This window comes from Nelumbo nucifera, chromosome 4 (assembly GCF_055504915.1).
Source record: "Nelumbo nucifera cultivar China Antique chromosome 4, China Antique-T2T, whole genome shotgun sequence".
Lineage (NCBI taxonomy): Eukaryota > Viridiplantae > Streptophyta > Magnoliopsida > Proteales > Nelumbonaceae > Nelumbo > Nelumbo nucifera.
The window spans coordinates 95,595,158-95,615,901 of NC_142652.1; the positions used below are offsets into that span (position 1 = coordinate 95,595,158).

The window sequence follows — 20,744 nt, forward strand, 5'->3', positions numbered from 1 at the left end:
AAAAATCATCCCTATCTCTGCCCTATTCAGGAAAAATCCCCACGATGATTGGGGAAATGGAGAAAATTGTCATCCCTAAATTTGATAAACAATGATATCTAAAATTAATTATTGTTATTTTTGTGTTGTAAAATAATATTAAAAGTATTATATAAAATATGAGTGATTATTAATTATTATATATAACAATTGTATACTCTTGCATCCCTAGTATTCTGTGAAAGCATGGGAATTCAGCCAGATATTGAAAATATCTTCCCATAAATTTAACACGTATGAAAGATATTCCTAATGTGTGGCTGGATGCTACGTGAGCAAAGAGATTTTGCTTGCAGGAGATAAACCCTCCAAAGTTTAAATTTGTTGTCCTTCAGCCAAAAAGCTTCGGCCCAACCAATTAGTTTCTCTAAAGAAGATGAATAAAAACAGCTCCATATCTTCCTGTATGTAAGTGGGCTAGTTTTTCTTCTGTATCCATCAAAAACTACATTTAATGATTTAATCATCTATGAATGTAAAAGGCACAAGTACATTATTACATGAATGTCTGTAAATGAAAACAAAACAACAATGCTTTACTTTCAAATTCAAAAAAGTAAAAAGAGCAAAATTACAACAAATATTACAAATATTTCCTGTGCATCAACCACAACTATTATGCCCATTTAGCTAAGACAGACATGCAACCAGCCCCAATTAAAAGTGAGATATATGCTCCAATCTGAAGTCTTCCGTTGCTTTGCATCCTAGGGTTCATGAAATCAGCTGCAAGTAGATCAACAAGCGCCATATAAATCAAGATCCCAGCTGCAGCAGAATCAAGAACCCCTTCAACGCTTAGAGCAGTTGAAGTGTTCTCATCATAAATGTTTGTTATTCCTAAGCCCACTGCAATCCCAACAGGAGTGGTAAGAGAGAAAAACAGTGTCATCACCACTACAGCCCTCCTTTTGAATCTTGCCTGTTGACAGACATGAAAAAAGATGAAATATCTATCAATTAATAAACAAATAAAAGACAAAAAGCAATTGAACCAGAGATACAAACTCTCAAATGAAATTAACCATCTTTTTCATTGCAGTTGGACTGAACCTACATAAATGATTTAAAAGCATAGGACCCAGTTGAGACCAACCCAAGTGGAGCTCTACTCCTTGGGTGGGGTCCAAGAAACAGAGGACAACATACTGCAATTCGGTAAATGAAATGAAACAAATGGTTTTAATTTGATACCTGAGTGATACACCCCCCAAGTCCTATGCCCTCAAAGAACTGATGGAAAGTCAGAGCTGCAACCAGGGGCCTAATTGTTGAAGGGCTTTCAGAAGCTCCCAAAGAAATACCAATAATCACAGAGTGAACTACAATCCCCAACTCCAAAACCTTCATCACCAATACATCATTATTAGTACTCAGTTCTCATAAATTCATAATAATCAGGGCAAAACAGTTAAGGGAATTCAAAAACCCTACAGAAGGATTAATTGGAGAAGAGAAGCAGGAGATGGAAAAGGAAACCACCAAGATTCTGGCCAAATACCAGATTTCTCAACAACCCATTTGAGTGAGATAGGTCAGTCCAACTCCCATGGCAACTTTACCTGCGAAATGATTCGATGCCGAAGAAGCTCCGAACTGCTTGAATCCGATCCGTGAGAGTGACCATGCGTAGCATGCGTATGAACATGGAGGTGCCCTGCATGCTCACCGCCCGTCTCCTGGTCGACACTCAACGGCTGAGATTTATTGAAGTGAAGCCTCTGGAAGTAACTGGTCGCAATGGTATCCACCATTAACGTAATGATTCCAGACATCATTGCGACGAACCCAGTGAAGGGAAAATTCTCCCACACCTTCCCTTTGAGGCAAGGCGACGTTAATTTCTCGAACGCATCGGGGAGAATGTGTATGAACCCTGTTGCTAGGATTACACCAGCTGCGAAGGCCTTGATCATAAAGAAGATATCATTGTCAGGTCGCAACGGCGGGAATGACTTTCCGAGCACCGGAATACAGACTCCAATCGCACTGGCCGACAGAATTGCTACCATCCCAGCTATCTTATATTTAAGTGATGTAGCTTTGTCATGCTCTTCCTCTGTTGGATCACAGGTGCACTCGCCAGAAGCTAAGATGGGGAGGAGGAGGAGGAGGATGAAGAGGAAGAGAGTTGATGAGATTCTCAAGTGCTTAGATGGACCAGGCTGAAGCTTATTCATGGTTGAGTGATAGAGAATGAGACGAAGAACAGAGAGCGCTGAAGTTGTTGGAAATGTGAGGTCTACCAGGATCCCTTAATTATATAAGCATCAGTGCAGCACAGCCAGCAGCTTGTTTCAGAGGTTCTGACTTCTGAATTTGACAATTAAAGAGAAAAGAATAAAAGACAGATACTGGAGATAGCTTAACCGAGCCCTCCCGGAAAAAGCGATGGATTGAATTGAGAAACGGAAAAGGCAGAAAAGAAAGCAGAAAGCACTGATAGATATTAAAAGCATTAAATCCAGGGTGTGGAGTGTGGACATTATGTTGTCATCGTGCTGTGGAAACATGGCTTTAGGCTTAGAGTGGGATCAGTGCTTTGCTTAGATTGGCAAAGTCAACTGACGAGATGTCGTTATAGGAGTTATTTATTCTTTTATTTATAATTATGCTTGATGACACAACAATTTTGTGGCAACATTTTACATTTTGCGAGTTGTGTGACACGCATGTTTTACATCAAAAGAAACCGAGTTCAAATTTCAGGGCATTCCCCTTACGCCATGTTTAGGCTTTGTTTGTTGGAAAAAATATGATATCCGAAAAACAATTAATCAATAAATTGGAATCATAAACGTCATAGAGAATTAGATGTTATTTATTAAAATTCAAATAAATTGGAATCATAAATGTGATAGAGAATTAGATGTTATTTATTAAAATTCATGAATGGGTTTTAATTGGTCAAAACTCTTTTTATATCATATCTTTTCAATATCATAGATTTTCCCTTGTTTGTTATTTATTAAATTAGTGTTTTCTTGGGAGCCCATATCTCCTCCTCGCCACACTATGCATAACGCCTGTAAGTCAACCATATGAGGATGATCTGTACATAGGTTTTGAAAACGGGGTGAAGAATGCAACAAGGGTTGCAACTTGTAATGCCAAAGGATGTGAAAGGCCTTTTGTGCCCTAAGTGTCTAATCAAACCTCTCTAATTTCTTTTTAGTATATATCAAAATAGAAACCAAATGTCCACTCAAATACCCTTAAATTCACCATTAATTCTGCAAACTGTTAAACTTGTAAGATTCCCATCCAATGGTTCCAATCATTCCCCCATCAACTCCATGTCACATGATCACACTCCATCATTAGAACTAGAGTTATGAAATATCCAATCACATCAAATCTCAGCCCCAAATTCCAAGGTTTTGTCATTTTTATTTCAACAAATCTAACACTCCAACACTTCTCCATGCTAAAACCTATGATCTTTACATACCCAACACGATCAAACTATACCAAATTCCACCTAAGAATTCTCTCATTCAACCCCTAAAGCAATTGAGATTCCGATTCGAGGCCCACAGCTAACTGATCCAACTTGACTTAGAAGACATTGAACCATTAAATCTTTCATTTTGCCTATCTAACAAAATATTTGTATTATCTGCCAGATCACAAACACCCTTAGATATCCATTCACCAAACTCCACCTCCACTTTCTATTATTTTACCCATCATCGAACCAAAATTCCATTTAGCACTCCACGGTGATAAAAACCATCAAGCCCTACATCTCCCCTTCTGACCCTACAACAAAACGTATCAAACTTATCCAACAACATTTAAGCACTCTTAGATCCCCATTTATCATTTTCCACCTTTACCTTTCGTTGTGTCACTTATCACCTCTTGGCAAAAACCTTCAAATATGAGATCTTTATTTTTTACCCAACTTTAAACTTAACAAATCCTACTATCAAATTTTAGAAGTCATTGACCATCTACTTATCAAATTTCATTCCAAAATTTTCTTATTTTGCCCTTCCATTTAAAAAAATTTTGATATGACCATTCTTATTGGGTATGATCCCTTAAACCTGAAAACCTTCTCTTTGACCTGTCTTTTAAGACCATAAAACCTTACCATCATCTTCAAACATCACTACATATTCAACCACCATACTTTGCTCACAAAAATTCCCATTTTACCCCTTCTTTAAGAAATATTTCGATTTGACCATTCTCATTGTTTGAAACTCCCCAAACATAAAGACCTCCCTTGGCCTTGTTCTTGAATTCAATAAACCTTACCATTACCTTTCTAAGACCACCAACTACTCACCAGTCAGATTTCGGTCCAAAAGTCCTCATCTTCCCCTCCATTTAAAAAGATTTCGATCTTGTCATTTTCATTGGCTTTGATCCTCCAAACACAAAAGCCTTCGTTTCATCCAAATTTTTAAGACCATCAAACATTACGATTATTCTCCTAAAATCCTTAACTATTCACCTACCAAATTTTAGCCCCAAAATCTCCATTTTACCCCTAGATTTAGAAAGATTTTGGTGTACACACTCTCATTAGTTGAAACCCCCAAATAAGAAATCCTACCCTCTCACTTGGTTTTCAGGTCATGTGACCTTGACATCATCTTCTTGAGACACTCGACTACCTACCCACCAAATTTTAGCACCAAATACCCCATTTTGCCCTTTCATCAAGAAAGATTCTAATTAGCACAATCTTACTGGTTGAAACTTCTAATGCTCAATCTGCCCAAGATCCCTAGCAACTCTAAGGCCCCGTTTGGTTTGCTAGAATAGGGGTCTGGAATCGGAATCGGAATGGGCTATTCCGATTCCAACTGTTTGATTGGACAGAATCAGAATTTCATTCCCATTTCTGCTGGAATGGCATTCCCTCATCTGCCCCTCCCTTGGGAATGAAATTTCATTCCTTTGATTTTAATTCCCATTCTCATTCCTGTCTGAACCAACAAATTATGGGAATGGACCATTCCAATTCCAATTCCAAAGGATTTCAATTCCGATTCCAACGGCGATCCAAACGGACCCTAACATAATTAACCGCCTAAAACAATTGGGACCCACTTAAACATCCCTCCATAAAATTTTCATTCAAAGGCACCCCCTTCATCCTTCAAAAAACTTTAGATTCTGTTTTCAAAAATCTCACTTGCTCATCCATTTCACCTTCATAATTTTGGCAACCATTAGATTCCCCTCCTTAAATCCAGACCATGTCTTAAAAACATCTCACAATTTCAAAACTAAGTCCCTATAATTACCCACCAAGAGAGGTTTAAGGAAAACCTCAGCCCTTGATTTGAACCCATCTCACTTCTCCACCCTAGGTTCACACTTTCTAGCTATTACACTCCAAAATAAACCCTTGTCAAACCCTAGCCGCCTTTCCCTTTTGGAGCCTATCCAAATTTATATCTATATATTAAAACAGAATTTTCCAATAAGTTAAGACTTTCCTATTTTTTGGTTGTTGGCACTTATCTATTTCCTATTTTTTGAATTTTTCTAATTTTAAAATGAACAAAAAAACTCAAAGTGCCAATCACTTTTAAGACTTTTGTCTCTCCTCACTAACTTTTTCTCCTCTTTTTCATTAACTCCTTTAATTATCTCTTATAATTAATTATGACATTAGTTTTGTTCTTCAATAACTCATGCCATTAATTCTCTGATTACTCCATTAAATTCTCTCTCTCTCTCTCTATATATATATATAATATATACATATACATATATATACATACATATATATATACATATATACATACATATATATATATATATATATATTAAATTATCAGTTTAACTATAATTTTAGATACATTAGGTGTATTTACATTAAATTATAATTATTAATAAAAATTAATTATATTGAAATGGATATATTATTAGGCTAAATAATCAACAAATAAAACCAATGTTTAAAAAAACTACCAATAAGGGAAGAGTCAAGGGTAAGAGTTAACCTCTTTGATTTCACCTTAAAAAACCAAAAAGAATTGAGACCGGACAAGTTGGGTAACAATAAAAATAGGCATCTACCAATTTAGTCTATGGGATTCAGGCCATGTTTGGAAGTGCTTATGTTAAAAATAAGTGCTTAAAAACAAGTGCTTATTCCAATAAACACTTATTTTCAGTTGGCACCCAACTATTTCAAGTGCTTATTTGAAAAAATAAGCACTTATTTCATATCGGACATTTGGTAGTCTTTTTCTTCAATAATTACTTCAATAATCATTTGTGACTATTTTGTTCTTCATTTGCTTTCAAATTTTCAAAATATACCCTTTATGAAAGTACTTTTATTAAATTACTTTTACAAAAACACTTTTATGAAAGTCATTTTATGAAAAGTACTTTTATATAAAAGCACTTTATGAAAACACTTTTATGAAAATACTTTTACAAAAGCACTTTTTGAAAGTACTTCTTAAAATTCAACTAGGGATAATTTTATAAATGGTATTTTAAAATTCAACTAGAGATAACTTTGAAAGAAAAAGTAAGCCCTCATTTTTAAAATAAACAACTATTCTAGCTTATTTTCTAAACACCAATAAGTGCTTAAGTATATAATCTCAATCCTAATGAGCACTTATTTCCAATAAACACTTATTTTTAAGCATTCCCAATAAATATGGTCTCAATTACTACTAATATTGAATTGGTTATCCAATTCAAGGTCAAAAAGTGCACCCATTCATGAATGAGATAACCTTGTCCGTTGCTAGAAAAGCAATGATAAACCTTAGATCGGATGTGGTGTACCATATTAGCAGCACCACTTACAGTGGCAAAAGTCAATAAATTCTCATTCTCAGTTGCCTAACTATCGATTTAAGCAAAAGGAACTGTGTCAAGAAGATAGCACATGTGTAAGAGAAGTGACTGTGGCCTCCAATCCCCATTTTTAATGGTGGCGTTATGGTCATTTTGTAGTGATGGGATCTGTTCCTCACAAACGGTTGTTTCACAGGATTAAGTATTGGAGATGTTCCCAATGTATGATAGGATGTGCATGCGAGGCACCAGGTGTGAGGAGCAGATCCGGTCTCCATTTTGTAACGGCTCTGCACGTCAGGTCACGATGATGATGGATTTTACTAAGATTGTGTTTGGTTGCAAGTATTGATGCAAAACCATGATAGGAAAAATAGTTTGAATGTAAATTCTTACCTATTTTTGTTTCAAATCTTAGCTCATTTTATTTGATTGCAGTGCAAATGAAGTAAATTAAAACATAAAATAGAGTAAAGTAAAATCTAAAACAAAATTAAACAAAAATTTGCATTTTTTACATTTACACATTCCTATGCATTTATATTAGTGCAAATAAATTTGCACTGCAACCAAAGACAGCCTAAGGCTATGACCACGTAATCGGGTGTTATTCTTGCATTTAATGAACTGGAGGCTAGGGTTCGGTCATGGTCGTAATGCCTCATCACAGGGAAAGGGGTGAAATACTGGAAACGCCCTCAGAGGCCTGTGAAAAAATGAGGTCACCCTCTGAGGTGACCACGTGTCAAATGCATATTAGTGTAGATAATATTTTCCATATCGTCACTATCTTACATAAGTGTAACATGCACATAAAGTCCAAGCAATTTAAAATTTTTTACCAGCTAAATGGAAATAAATGTGACTTAACGCTTGATAATTAAATTAGAAAGCTGAATTCTTTCAATACTGAAAGTTTAATTTAGCTCCCAACTCATTAGTTTAAAACAAAAATTTATTCTTATTCGGAAAAGTTTAGCCATTGCTTGGACTTGATTATTGTCTCAGGTTGATGATTTATTTTCCCCTTTGGTTTTAGAAAGACAAGGCGGCTTAAGTTTTAAGCCTTAATGGATTTTTTTGAGGTAATTATATTAATGGGTTAGGAAATTGGTTTCAGTTTTGTGCAAACTTAATTTTATATATTTAGGGTGTTGAACAAGTTTTCCGGGTGTTTGTTTTGGTTTTGTGACAAATAAAGAAAAGTAGTTGGTATTTAGTTTTTGTCCCGGCAACAAATCTTCTCTTGGATGAAGTTGGGTTCGATGCTTTAAAAATTGACTCGGAACGGTTCTGGTCATTGGTTTTTGGGTTGACAGATCGAACGGAAAATTCATTCTGACAAAAATAATTAAAATAAAAAGCAGTAAAAAAACCCATTAAACATGCACGAAAAGATCGATAGTTGACCTCCCAGATCAACGGATCATTAATCAATTTAACGGTTTTTGGCCAAGAACCAGAGGTTTGGAAAAATAAGAGAACTAGTTTCCTGCATGGCTCCCAGGCCAAATTAATAGTCCAACCATCCGGGTCAACAATTCAAAAACATTGGTTTGATTTATGAGTTTTGTTACTTGACTATATTTTTGTAACCCAAGCAAATGGGTCCTAGGAGAATTGGCAACCCAAGCAATTTTGTAGTTGTCATGAGGTCTATGTTCTTAGTTTTTTTAGCTTTAGTATGACATGTTTTGTTTTTGTTCTTATTTTTCTTCAACGCTGATTATTAACCTGGGGCATATGTTAATATGCTACTTTATTGTCTAAACTTTGATTGATTGTTTCTAAATAATTTAGACTTATAAAAAGAAGGAATTTCGTAATTACCCTAGGCCAATTAGTGTTAAGTAATTCAAACTATGGGGCTAGGTGGTCCACGTTTCAGATCAGTAGGAGTCTTTTTTCTTCATTGGAATAAATTGCAATAGGGCATGTTGCCTAGTCACAACCAGTTCTAGTTTATACCTTAAAAAAAAATCAGTTCTAGTTTTGAGTTAGTTCCCATTGTTTATAACGTGTCTGTGTAGTGATCTATTAGTGTAATTGTTTTGGTGATCTCTTGGTAAAGAATTTGGCTAAGACATGCTGAACGTGTTATCATGAAATCTAGTTAGTTGTTAGCTTTGAGTCTATTTAAATGGTTCCTTGTAGGTATTGAAGTTATGAAGTAATAGAAGAAAAGTTCTCTCTCTTCAAATTTCTTCTTTATCAGATTTTGTCTCTAGAATAATGTACTGTTGCAGCTAATACTTGCTCAATTTTAATGTTCTACACACAACCTGCTGGTTCTGAAATTGCTGTAAAGTTACCACCACTATTTACAGGTGGTATCAAAGCCTTGTTGTTCCAAAAGTGGTAGGATGGCAGATAATGTTGTGAATGGTTCATTGGTTGTTCCTATTTTTTATGGCACGAATTATTTGTTTTGGAGCATTAAGACGAAGACAATATTTGTATCAATTGAAGCTTGGGATATTGTAGAAAATGAGTTTGAAGAACCCAATCAACTTACATCAGTTCAACAAAATAAGCTTAAGGAGAAGAAGAAAGATGCCAAAGCTTTGTCATTGATCCATCAAGCCATGGTGGATAGCATCACTTCAAATGAAACATGGGATATTCTCAAAGAAGAGTATCAAGGTATAAATTACAGGTTCTTTATTGTGAATTTGAAAACCTTTCTATGAAATATTTAAAAAAATCATGATTTTTTTTACTAGACTTAACTCAATTGTGAATCAAATTTGATCATGTGAAGAGGAATTACTTGATCAAAATTTTGTTTAAAAGGTGTTAAAAAGCTTGCTATCTAAATATGATCATGTTGTCATTGCTATAGAAGAGTATAAGGACTTATTTTCTTATTATATGAATGAATTAATGGGTTCTAATGTTCTATACAAACACATGAACAAATACTGAATAGAATTAAAATATCATCAGAGCAAGCATTTCAGATGAAGATGGATTCATTCTAAGAAAGGATTTGAAGGTGTTGGAAGAGGTCACAATGAAAGAAGTAGAGGCAGATCTCATGGTCAACAGAGAAATTCAAATGGAGGTAACAATGATTTTAGTTCTGTAACATGGTACTTCAATTGTGAGTGTCGTAATCACATGAATGGAAACAAAACTCTTCTGATGATTCCATGAAAGGACAAGTGAGAATGAGTGACGACAACCAAATTCAAGTGTGTGGAATTGGCACTATTGTTGTTACCACTATGATGGGAGAAGAAAAGTTATTAATGTATGTTCCTAGTTTAGCTCAAAATTTGTTAAGTTTGAGACAATGATAGTTGCATGGTTCATAACAAGAAAGATAGGAAATTGATGTTTTCTATTACCATGACAAAAATAAGATGTTTCTAATAGTGTTTTAAAAGTTTGCAATTAATGCTTAATGAAGATTCCACGCTATGGGCCTATGGTATAGACCATATGCACATTTGCATTTTGGTGGATTGCATGTGATGCATAAATTGAATATGGCTACTAGTCTTTCACTTGTTAAAAATGATGCAAAAGTGTGTATGAAGCATGGAGAGTAAATAACCATTATTGTTTGTGCATGCTGACATATGTGGTCCCATGCAAATTGCATGTTGCATCCTTTTAGTGGAAATAAATATTTTGTTTTATTTGTTGATGATTATATGAGAATAATGTGGGTATATTTTATCGAAGAAAATTTTAAGTCCTCCATTTTCAAACAATTTAAAGTTAAAGTGCTTGTTGAGAAACATTGTGGTCATTCTATTATTACCTTGCGTAGTGACCATGGTGGTGAGTTTACTTCCAAGGAATTTTATAGTACATAGGGAATAGGGAATGCATCTAACCATAATAAAATGGTGTGGTTAAGCACAAAAATAGGACTATTATTGAAATAGCAATAAGAAGCATGCTACACGATAAGGGATTGTCAATAGTAAAACTCCATATGAAGTTTGGAGAAGAATAAAATCCAGTGTAAATCATTTAAAAGTTTTTAATTCTTTAGCCTATGCATTCATACATTCAAAACAAAGAAGGAAATTAGATACTAAAGTATAAAATGCATTTTCATTGAGTATAATAAGAAGACAAAAAGCTATCAACACTATGATCCTATCTCCAAAAGCTTGATCATATGTCATAATGTGATTTTTAATGAAAATGAAGCTTAGAATTAGGAAACTAATCAAATTGTGCCCTTATCTATACTACTATTAAAAGTGCGAATGAGAGTGTAAAACTTTTGTTTAACTAAAATACCTCCTTTTTTTTTTAATTTGGTCCCCCCTCTAATTGTAATGGCAAAAATCTAATTTGAATAACCACTTTTTTCCTCATTCAAATCCCTCTCATTAACTCTTATATTAAAGGTCTTAGCACCCATTAACATTCATTGAATCCTATTTTCGACAAAAATGCCCCTATTTTTAAACTTGGCCCCTATCTAATTGTGGTGGTGCAAAATGTAATTTGAACTACTACATTTCTACTCATTCAATTTCCTCTCATTAAGTTATATTTAGGGTATCAACTCCCATTCTTTCATATAGTCCTATATTAATTAACTATATTAATGAAAAATAAATATGACAAAGAATAATTGTTTTTAATGACGATATAAATAAAATACAAATTTAAAACTAACTCAGAAATGGAGTTGTTTTCTTGTTTAGTGGTAAGTCAAAAGTTCAACCTTTTGGGGCAAATGTATCAACCATTTTGATGTCATAATTAAATAATAATAATAATAATAATAATAATAATTAAAAGATGAAAATACACAAGTATAAAAATACAAAAAAAATTGGTAGAAAACATTTGAGCACATATCTAATATCATATATTTCAGCATATTAAATAAAAATAAGTGTGAAAAATACGAATAATTTTAATAGAAATATAAAAAATTGGAAACATATTATCTATTATTACCATCATCATAAAAAGTTGCTAAATGCAAAGCACATGCACACTAACTAGTGTATTGAAACAAATGAATTTTCTGTTAAGCCTATGCATGATATAATCCCATCTTATTTTGCTCTTTCAACTCCTCCAAGGAAGATAAGAAGACTTAATGAAATATATTCCTCTTGTGTACTTGCTCTATGTGCCATGAAACCAACATGTTTTGAAGATGCAATAACAAAAGAAGAATTGTGTAATACAATGCAACAAGAGATAAATGCCATTGTAAAGAATGACCAATAGACATTGGTTAATCTACCTCCTAAAAAAGAAGCAATAACGTAATGGTATCTTTGAAACTTTTGAACTTGTCTCTAGAATTAACACTTTAAAACTATTTTAGCCTTAGCAATCGAAAAGAAGTGGTAGGTTTTTCAACTTGATATCAAATCAGCCTTCTTCAATGGTGATCTTGAGGAAGAGATATATGTTGAGCAACCATAGGGATTTGAGAAGGAAGGCATGGATAGGGGTGGATTCAAGCCGAGTTGAGTCAAATACTTGGCTATTTGAGCTCGGCTTGCAGGAATAGTATCAGGCTCGAGCTCGATTTGAGCTAGAGACTTGAGCTTGAGCTCGGCTCAGCTTAGCTCGAGCTCGACTATAAGCCAAGTTTTTTTTTTAAATAAAAAAAATATATTTATAAAATTATTTTTTATTTTTAGACAAAAATTAAGAATTATAAAAATTATTTAATATTACATACACAAAAAATTATTATAAAAATTATTTTTATTTTACATACAAGAAAATAAGAATTATAAAAATTATTTACTATTATACATGAAAAATAAAAATATTATTATATATAATAAAATTATTGTATATATGTATGTATAATAAAATTTATTTATTTAATACTAGGCTCACGAGCCTCACGAGCCAAGATTCACTGGGCTCGAGTTTGGTTCGATTAGCAAATGAGCCTATATAGTGAGCTTGAATTTGGCTCGGTTTGAACCAAGCTGATCTGAGCTTGAATAGCTCGTGAAAGTCTTGGCTCGTGGCCACCCCTAGGCATGGATCATAAAGTGTAAAAATTGAATAAGGCACTCTATGGGCTCAAACAAGCACCAAAAACCTAGTAAAACAAAATACATAGGCTGGTATTTTGTAGAAAATGACTTCCATAAGAGTGCTAGTGAACCTATTCATTATGTAAAATACATAGGCCGATATTTCTATGGGCTCAAACCAGTGCCTCCTCCGCTTTCATGAACTTATCAACCTGGGTGAGAAACTCCTCCATAGAGGCTGGAGGGTTCAACTCAACTTCCCAGTGTAAATCAAAGTGGCGGACACCATTCACCGCTATGGTGAGTTGTACTGTTGGGTCAAGGTTGGGGATTTGGAGACGCTCCAAATTGAATCTCTTGATGAAGTCTCAGAGGGTCTCATTTAGTTGCTAGATGATATTCAATAGGCAAGTCACGGATTTGGGGAACCTCTTGCTAGTGGCAAAGTGCGTGGCGAACTAGTTCCAGCTTCTTATGGATCAGGTGACCAATCCCGAGTACCACATCTGAGCTATTACTCGGAGAGTTGTTAGGAAAGCCATTCACAGACTTGCACCATTGGCCTTGTGTAGCTGCATTAAGGCTTGAAAACTATCAATGTCGTCCACAGGGTCTATTATTCCATCATAGGATTCGAGACTGGGGGCCTTGAAGTCTTTAGGCCGCGGGGCCGCAAGTATCTCAACGGCTAGCGGCAAGGTGCGAGATAGGTGTCATGCGGGCAAGTTGCCAATCAAACTGGACTCCTTGTTCTCATTTTTCTATCCACCTCGCTCACGAACGGGGCGAGTTGACTCTAAGGCACAGTGTGTACATCTACAGCGTCTCCTTCGGTTGAGCTAGCAGCTTCAGTTCCAATGGGCGTAGTAGCTCGGCTCTGCCCTTCCATCGGGGCTTGGTTCAGGTTTTGATCGGAAACCTAGTTTGGAACTTGGTTAGAAACTTGGTTGGGAACCTGATTAGGGACCTAGTTGGGAACCAATTTAGGGTTCAGCCCAGTGTTCTACTGTTGTTGTTGTCGCTGCTACTGCGTTCACTACTACTACTACTGAGATTTTTGTTGCTATTGCACCCCTAGCAAGGTGGTGAACCGATCTTCCCATGCTCTCATTTGCGAGTCCATCTCCCAAACACACTACACTAACTTATAGAACTGGCGCTCATCGATTCTAGCGGGAGCCACTTAGGGCTCGAATGTAGGAAGAGGTGTGTTCACCTAAGGTAGTGGAAGAGCTGAGTTTGACACAGGTGGGATGCTTGGTGGAGTCAAGGGCATAGTGATTTGTCTGATTGTCACTAAGGGGACCTTTGGGAGTAGTGTGGGTTGGTCTTGCCCCACTGTGACCTGATTGTAGTGTGGGTTGGTCTTGGCTTTTAGTAGTGGTTCCCACAAACGATGCCAATTGATGGAGCGCGATCTGGCAGATTTCACGTGGCGGATGACTAGGATACTGAGCTGGAGGTCTCCTTGTCAGAAGCCAAGCTAAGTTTGGCCGAGCTAAAGGTAGCTCGGATGATAAGTTGTATAGTCCTCTAGAGAGACCTATGAGAAAACAATATCAAAATGCCCGGGTTGCTTTTACCCAGGGTGGGCACTCCGATGCTTAAGTCAGTGAATAGTTTCTTGGAGAATGAGAATGCTTGGAAGATGAGAGTATGCAAGATCTTAATTGTGTGTACCTTCTCTCAGGAGAATGATGGCTTTATATAGGAGTAAAGGATTAGATACCCTTTGTAACCGATCCGAGATTCCCAGGAGCCGCTTTTGCTAAGTCGGGAGAGAATATCTCTGTCGGTTACATAATCTGTGCAGAGAGCTAAGGGCCTTTCGATCGACTCTGATGCGGGTAGGTTGGCTTAACGGTCGAGCGTTATTACTCCAGAGAACTCGGTCTTGTTAACGGATCTATGTTATAAGTTGGCAAGCACGCATTGTAGGTTGCCATTTGTACCCTACTTAGCTCGAATGGATCCTGAAGGAGGTCGCTCCTTATGCAGATGTCCTTTAGGTCCGACAAACCAAGATACTTTAGGTCGGCCTTAGGCAAGGTGCTACTAGCCGCCTTATCGGGGTGATATGCTTTCTCAATGTCGAGGTATCACCTAAATGCCACGTGTTTGAAATGGCTAAAAATTTTAAGGAGAATATGAACAATGTTTTGAAATGTCAAAATGCTTGGAATTCATGTTATTCAAGATAGTAATGAAATTTCTATCTATCAAAAAAAATCTTTGGATCTCTTGAGAAAGTTTGGAATGTCAAACAATAAACTACTAAAACTCCTATGAATGTGAATGAGAAACTTTCCTTCATCGATGGTGTTGAGAAGTGTGATGAGAAATATTTCAAAAGCATGGTTGGAGGTCTACTATTCCCTAATCATTATTTCCTGGTTTATGCATAGACCAAGTAAGCATCGTCTTGGAGATACAAATAAGATTTTGAGATACTTCAATGGCACACCCAATTTTGGCATACGATATACAAGTATCACTGACTCTAAACTAATCTCTTTTTCTAATAGTGATTAGGCAGGTAATACTAATGATAGGAAAAGAACAACAAATTACCTATTTAGCCTTAATTTAGGAGTTATATCTTGGACAACAAAGAAGCAATCTACTATTGCACTTTTAAGAACTATGACTACATACCAAGCTATTTGGCTACGAAGGATTTCGAATGATTTGAATAAGAAGCAAAACGAGGCAACTTGGGTACATTGTGACAATAGGTCCACTATTGCTCTCACAAAAACTCCAATTCACCAAGGAAGAACCAAACACGTAGAAATTCATCATCATTTCATTCGCAAGTTAGATGCAAAAAAAAGAAAAGAAATTGAATTGAAGCATTGCAACACTGAAGACCAGGTGGTAGAAATGCGTTCAGAAAGGCACTAATAGAACATCAGTCCAACAAAATTACAAAAGGCTTTAAAACAGTGTTGATACGGGCTTACCTTGATGGAAGCCAATCTCGCTTATTGTCATGGGGAGATACTTCGAATGCACAGATGGGATGGACTGTGGGGCGCATTCCATGAACTGGGCAGCTGATCCCGTCCCAAAAGTGGAGGGTTGCATCAGATTGGTAGCTAGTATTGAAACTTATGCCAAACTCTTATATGTTTATGATTCGGGATTCATATAGCTGACCATGACAAGGCCAAGTATAGAACAAACACAAAACCATTACAGGTCAGCCCATTAACAGTTGCAATGGATAATCACTTTATTTGTTTATTGTACCTTCAAATGATAGGCACAGTATTCTATTAAAAGGACATTTCAATTCTTCTATTTATTGTGTTTGAGGACTATAAATACAAATATGTGTATTATAAATACATATAAAATAATACAAATATATAGTTTTGTACTCTATATATTTGTATTTGTATTCCTTCCAAACTAAGCCTTAGGCTGTATTTGATTGCAGTGCAATTTTATTTGCACTAATATAAATTTATGAGACTGCAAATGATAAAAAAAATGCAAATTTTGGTTTAATTTTGTTTTAAATTTTATTTTATTTTGCATTGGATCTTAATTTACTTCATTTTTAATACAAAGTAAGGTAAAATTTAAAACAAAAATAAAATAAAATTTGCACTCAAATAATTTGCACTATCATAATTTTGCATTGATGCAAATGAATTTTCACTGCAACCAAACACAACCTTAAGGTTGAGCAAAGATGTAAAAAGAAAAGATTGCCCACAGGCCCACATACATCTAAATCTTCAGACAAATACAAAAACTTGGCCTTTCTTTTATTGTTCTCTCTTTTCTCCTTCAAGGAAGGAAGAAAATAAAAATAAAAATTTGAAAGAAAAAAACAAATACAAACACCAAGGCCTCAAAGGACTGACTCTTCTGTTAAGGGGAGCTGAGATATTGTAAGGAGAAAAAAAAAACAAAACGGATAATCAAAATTAATAAGTTAATAAATAATTGCACTAGTCCATTCCAAACGAATTTAAGCGATCAAGATCAACACTTTGGAAGATCAGACGGTGGAGGTGGCAGCTTTTGATTTGGGAGCTTTCCATCCATCACAGCCCATGCCATCTTCAAACCCCAACTTGTGTGGACTTCAAGGTGGCAATGCATGAACCATACTCCTGTTGACATATAATCACACCATGGAAATGAATTAAACAAAATATTATTAATTCGTATGACTTCAATTTGCGCTGGGCTTGCAGGGCTAATGTCAGGTGAAAGTTCAAATTTGGGCCTGGGCCGCCCAAGCCAAAGTTGTATTAACCTTTGGCCCACCGCATACAGCACTGGGCATATGATTATTCACCTTGGGGTTAAAATGAATTAAATGGTAAAATAGGATTTAGGATCGTTCACTGAAACACTCTTTGTAGTTTTACAGATTTACTAAAACCCATCCTTTATGTTTTATTAAAACACCCACTATAATTTACAGCCAATTTACTTAATCCCTTGTATTTCTGTCTACAAATGGTAATCTGACCACCCCTAAAATTATATATGAAACTTCTAGAAAGAAACGAAGTTTGATTTTCAGATTTATCAAAGAATGTTTGGCTTCAGCAGAATGAAGAAGAGAGAATAATGACATCTATGTTTCTTTGTGAGCAATGTGTCTTCCTTCTTCAAACATAAATTTTACCAAATAGAGTTGATGCCCATATTTTATTAAGGACAAGAATGACATCTCCATTTTTGCTTTCTGCAGATTCAATGTGTTTGGAGGAATGTTAAGGTCAAAACTGTCATTTTTTAAATTATAGTTAGGTTTTAGTAAATCCATGAAACTACAAGGAATGTTCGAGTAAATGACCCTAAGATTTATATAGCTAAGCCTAAGGGTGATTGTAAAAAGCCAAAAAAACCGAATCAAAAATTCTGGTTAATCGAACTGATCAGTTTGGTACTTTCAAAAAATTAAAGGGATCGGTGTGGTTTCAGTTAACCAATATAAAAAATCAATGGTTAACCAAACAGACCGATATACATATATTTATGTATATTATATATTTTTCATATATATTTTATATTATTTATATCTTATAAATGAATATATACATATATAATATATTATTTATTATTTATAATATAATATTTTGTATTTATTATATATAATACTATAAAAATAAAAAAAACCGATAAACAAAACCAACCGTTAATCAAACGAATCAACTGATTAACCGATCAGCTTCGGTTACCGGTTTTCCAAAAAAACGGTAGTACCGGTTCGGTTTTGGAAAAAAATAAGGCTCACGGTTCGGTTGTCTGCCATATGATTGGGATCATAAGGCTTTGAGGAGGAGGAGGAGGAGGAGGATTACCCACCTGGGTTGTCTGCGATGAAGCGAATGGCTACCCAACCGCCGGATGGCACACCGACGGTGTTCCTCTCCACAGGATCGACAAGATTGAAGCTGGCAGGATCCTTGTTGGGATCAAAGTTACCGAATCCTTGGCCAACGACGAAGAAATTGAATCCATGGAGGTGGAGAGGGTGGCTTTCAGCACCAAGTATGCTAGTGTCCTGCATCACTAGCTCGACGCTGGTGTTGAAAGGCAGCACCACAACCTTGGTAGCATTGTTCACAAATGTGTTGTTGGGTGGAGTGCCGGTGTAGTTGAAAGGAAAGGGTGGGTTTGTGGGGAAATCAGTGGTGTACACACCCTTGGCCTGCCCAAAGAAATGAGCCTGCAGGAGGGCGGTGTTGGGGAGTGCAAAGGAGACATTGTTGATTGAGGCCGAGAACTTGGTGCCGTTAGGCCCTTGGCAGGTCTGGTTCTGCGGGCATGGGCTACTCCCCAAGCCTACCGTGAAGAAGAAGCGCCTGTCCACAGTCTGAGGGACATTTGCAGGAAATTGAGCTGTGGCCAAGCTGCGCAATCTCTTGGCGAAGTTGGTGGCCAAGGTGGTGTCATTGAGGGGAGGAAGTGTTGGCTTCAAGAGTTTCTTAGCTGCTGATGATGATCTGGTGGTGGTGGTGGTGGATGGAAGTTGGTATTCGAGAATTCCGGCAGTGGTGGAGTTGTCGAAGGTGCCAAGGCCGGTGACATACGGCCTAGCGGCCATGAGGAAGGTGGCGTTGGGGTAGTGAGGCTTGGTCTTTAGAAGGACATTGGTGGTTTGGCCTGGTGTAATAAGAAGCGTCTCTGTGTCGAAGGGTTTCACGTAGACTGCATCCACGTCAACAACTGTGAGAGAGTGGTTGGCGATGCTGAAGAATAGCTCGTCATTGAGTGCAGCGTTGATCAGACGGAGGAGGTAAGTCTTCCCAGGCTTCACCTTCAGCTTGAATGTATCTGTCAATTAAGGCATTTGACAAAGTGAAACAAATCAAAGCATCAGTTAGCTAGACTGGCCGGTTTAGTTTAGTTCTTGGGCCAAACCCGAATTGGGCTGAAAGTGGTTGGTTGGGTTACCTTTGGCCGAGCAGTTGTACAATGGACCGGGAAGACCATTGATGGTGTAGGCATCAGAGACATTTGGGCCCCCTCCTGTCTGCAAAGCCTGACTGATCACAGCCTCAGGGTCTGTATTCCACCATTCTCCTGGAAATTCAAGTCAAGATTCTGCTTGTTGGTGAAATTATAACTAGAACAAATTAAACCATGCACAATTACACAATTAATGATTTCACTCATCTCATTGGTTGTTAGTGAGTCATTTAGTTACCAAAGATGATGGGGACTTCCTTGTAGGGTTTGGTGAAGGGGTAAGAGGCATTGCGCTTGGGAAGAATGACAACGGGTCCATAAAGGGTGGACCTTAGCCATGAAATGTGGGCATGCCAGAACAGAGTCCCTCTCTGTCCAGTAATGGTGAAGTTGTATACATAGGCCTGGCCGGTCTGAATGGGGCATTGAGTCACATAGGCCGGCCCGTCCGCCCATCCGCTCCGGAGCTGCCGAATTCCATGCCTGTTCTTCCATAAACAACCATTTACCATACTTAATTCAAGTATTAATCATGCATGTAAATTGTAAACCAAACACAACTACCTTAATAATTAAACACCACAATCACTTACCAGTGCAAGGTGATGTTGTTTTGGACTTGATTAACCACCTTAATAAGCACCCGGTCACCCTCCCGAGCGACGATTCGGGGCCCCGGAAACTGGCCATTCACAGTCACAATGCTCTTGGTGTGGCATAGCCTTGTCACATTCTTAAGCTTGATCTGCAATGTGGGTTCAAATTTACCCAAAGTGAGGGAAAAACATACAAAAGAAAAAATTTGTTAGCTAGCTATGACATATGTTGACAGAATTCTATGATTCTATGCAATATGCATACATCAAATTTATAGTGCCTGGTGATTCCTGAATGCTGGGCCACCATGAATTCCGGCAGGAGCCACAGGGTGCCCAAGACCATGAGAATAGCTCTCAGAGTCGGTGATGAAAGAAGATAAAAACCCATCTCAATCTTTCTCTCTTTGGGGAGACAAGAGGCCAAGATTAATTAATCCAACTGGCTGCTTGAGTATGAGGCCATGGAAGCTTGTGAGGTCTCTTTATATAGACAGAAGCCTGGAGTGGAGTTGATTAGGTGATGAAGTCAGTAACAATAAAATGAAAGCGATCGAGAGCTAGGGCTCTACTCTCATCAGTTTGATCAGACCAAGTGACCAAACATTGGTCGCGTTAACTTTAGAGTGTTGTCAAAGTGAAATTATTTTATTTAATTGACCTCAAATTTCTTCTTCGTTCTACCGTTTCCCAACAGAAAATGTATATTCCAAAAATACCCTTATCGTAAAATGTCAAAGTTTCTTGCTACTAATTAATATTTGATTAGACAGCCATAGTTATAAGTGTTCAGAAATTCCAACTCCAATCTCGCAATGTCAAACTGATTAGCCGAGGTACCTCTTTTTCTTTAGAGATGCAACTAGAGCTGGGTTAAATAAAAAAAATAAAAAAAAAC

At 36.7% G+C, this 20,744-nt stretch overlaps 2 protein-coding genes across 2 annotated transcripts; both read right to left on the minus strand.

Moving 5' to 3' along the window:
• Nucleotides 1-489: 489 nt before the first annotated feature.
• On the minus strand, nt 490-2,470 carry LOC104610788 (zinc transporter 1-like). The gene is made up of 3 exons (XM_010277576.2): nt 1,602-2,470; nt 1,234-1,383; nt 490-961 (listed from the first exon to the last, which is right to left on the minus strand). Exons 1-3 carry the CDS (start codon nt 2,217-2,219, stop codon nt 656-658), a joined length of 1,074 nt encoding a protein of 357 aa, XP_010275878.1. The 5' UTR covers nt 2,220-2,470; the 3' UTR covers nt 490-655.
• A 13,965-nt stretch (nt 2,471-16,435) lies between these two features.
• Nucleotides 16,436-20,304, minus strand: LOC104610789 (laccase-17-like). The gene is made up of 6 exons (XM_010277577.3): nt 20,112-20,304; nt 19,844-19,995; nt 19,489-19,733; nt 19,236-19,364; nt 18,144-19,115; nt 16,436-16,936 (listed from the first exon to the last, which is right to left on the minus strand). The coding sequence occupies exons 1-6, from the start codon at nt 20,235-20,237 to the stop codon at nt 16,806-16,808; spliced, it is 1,755 nt and encodes a 584-aa protein (XP_010275879.1). The 5' UTR covers nt 20,238-20,304; the 3' UTR covers nt 16,436-16,805.
• Between the last annotated feature and the right edge of the window lie 440 nt (nt 20,305-20,744).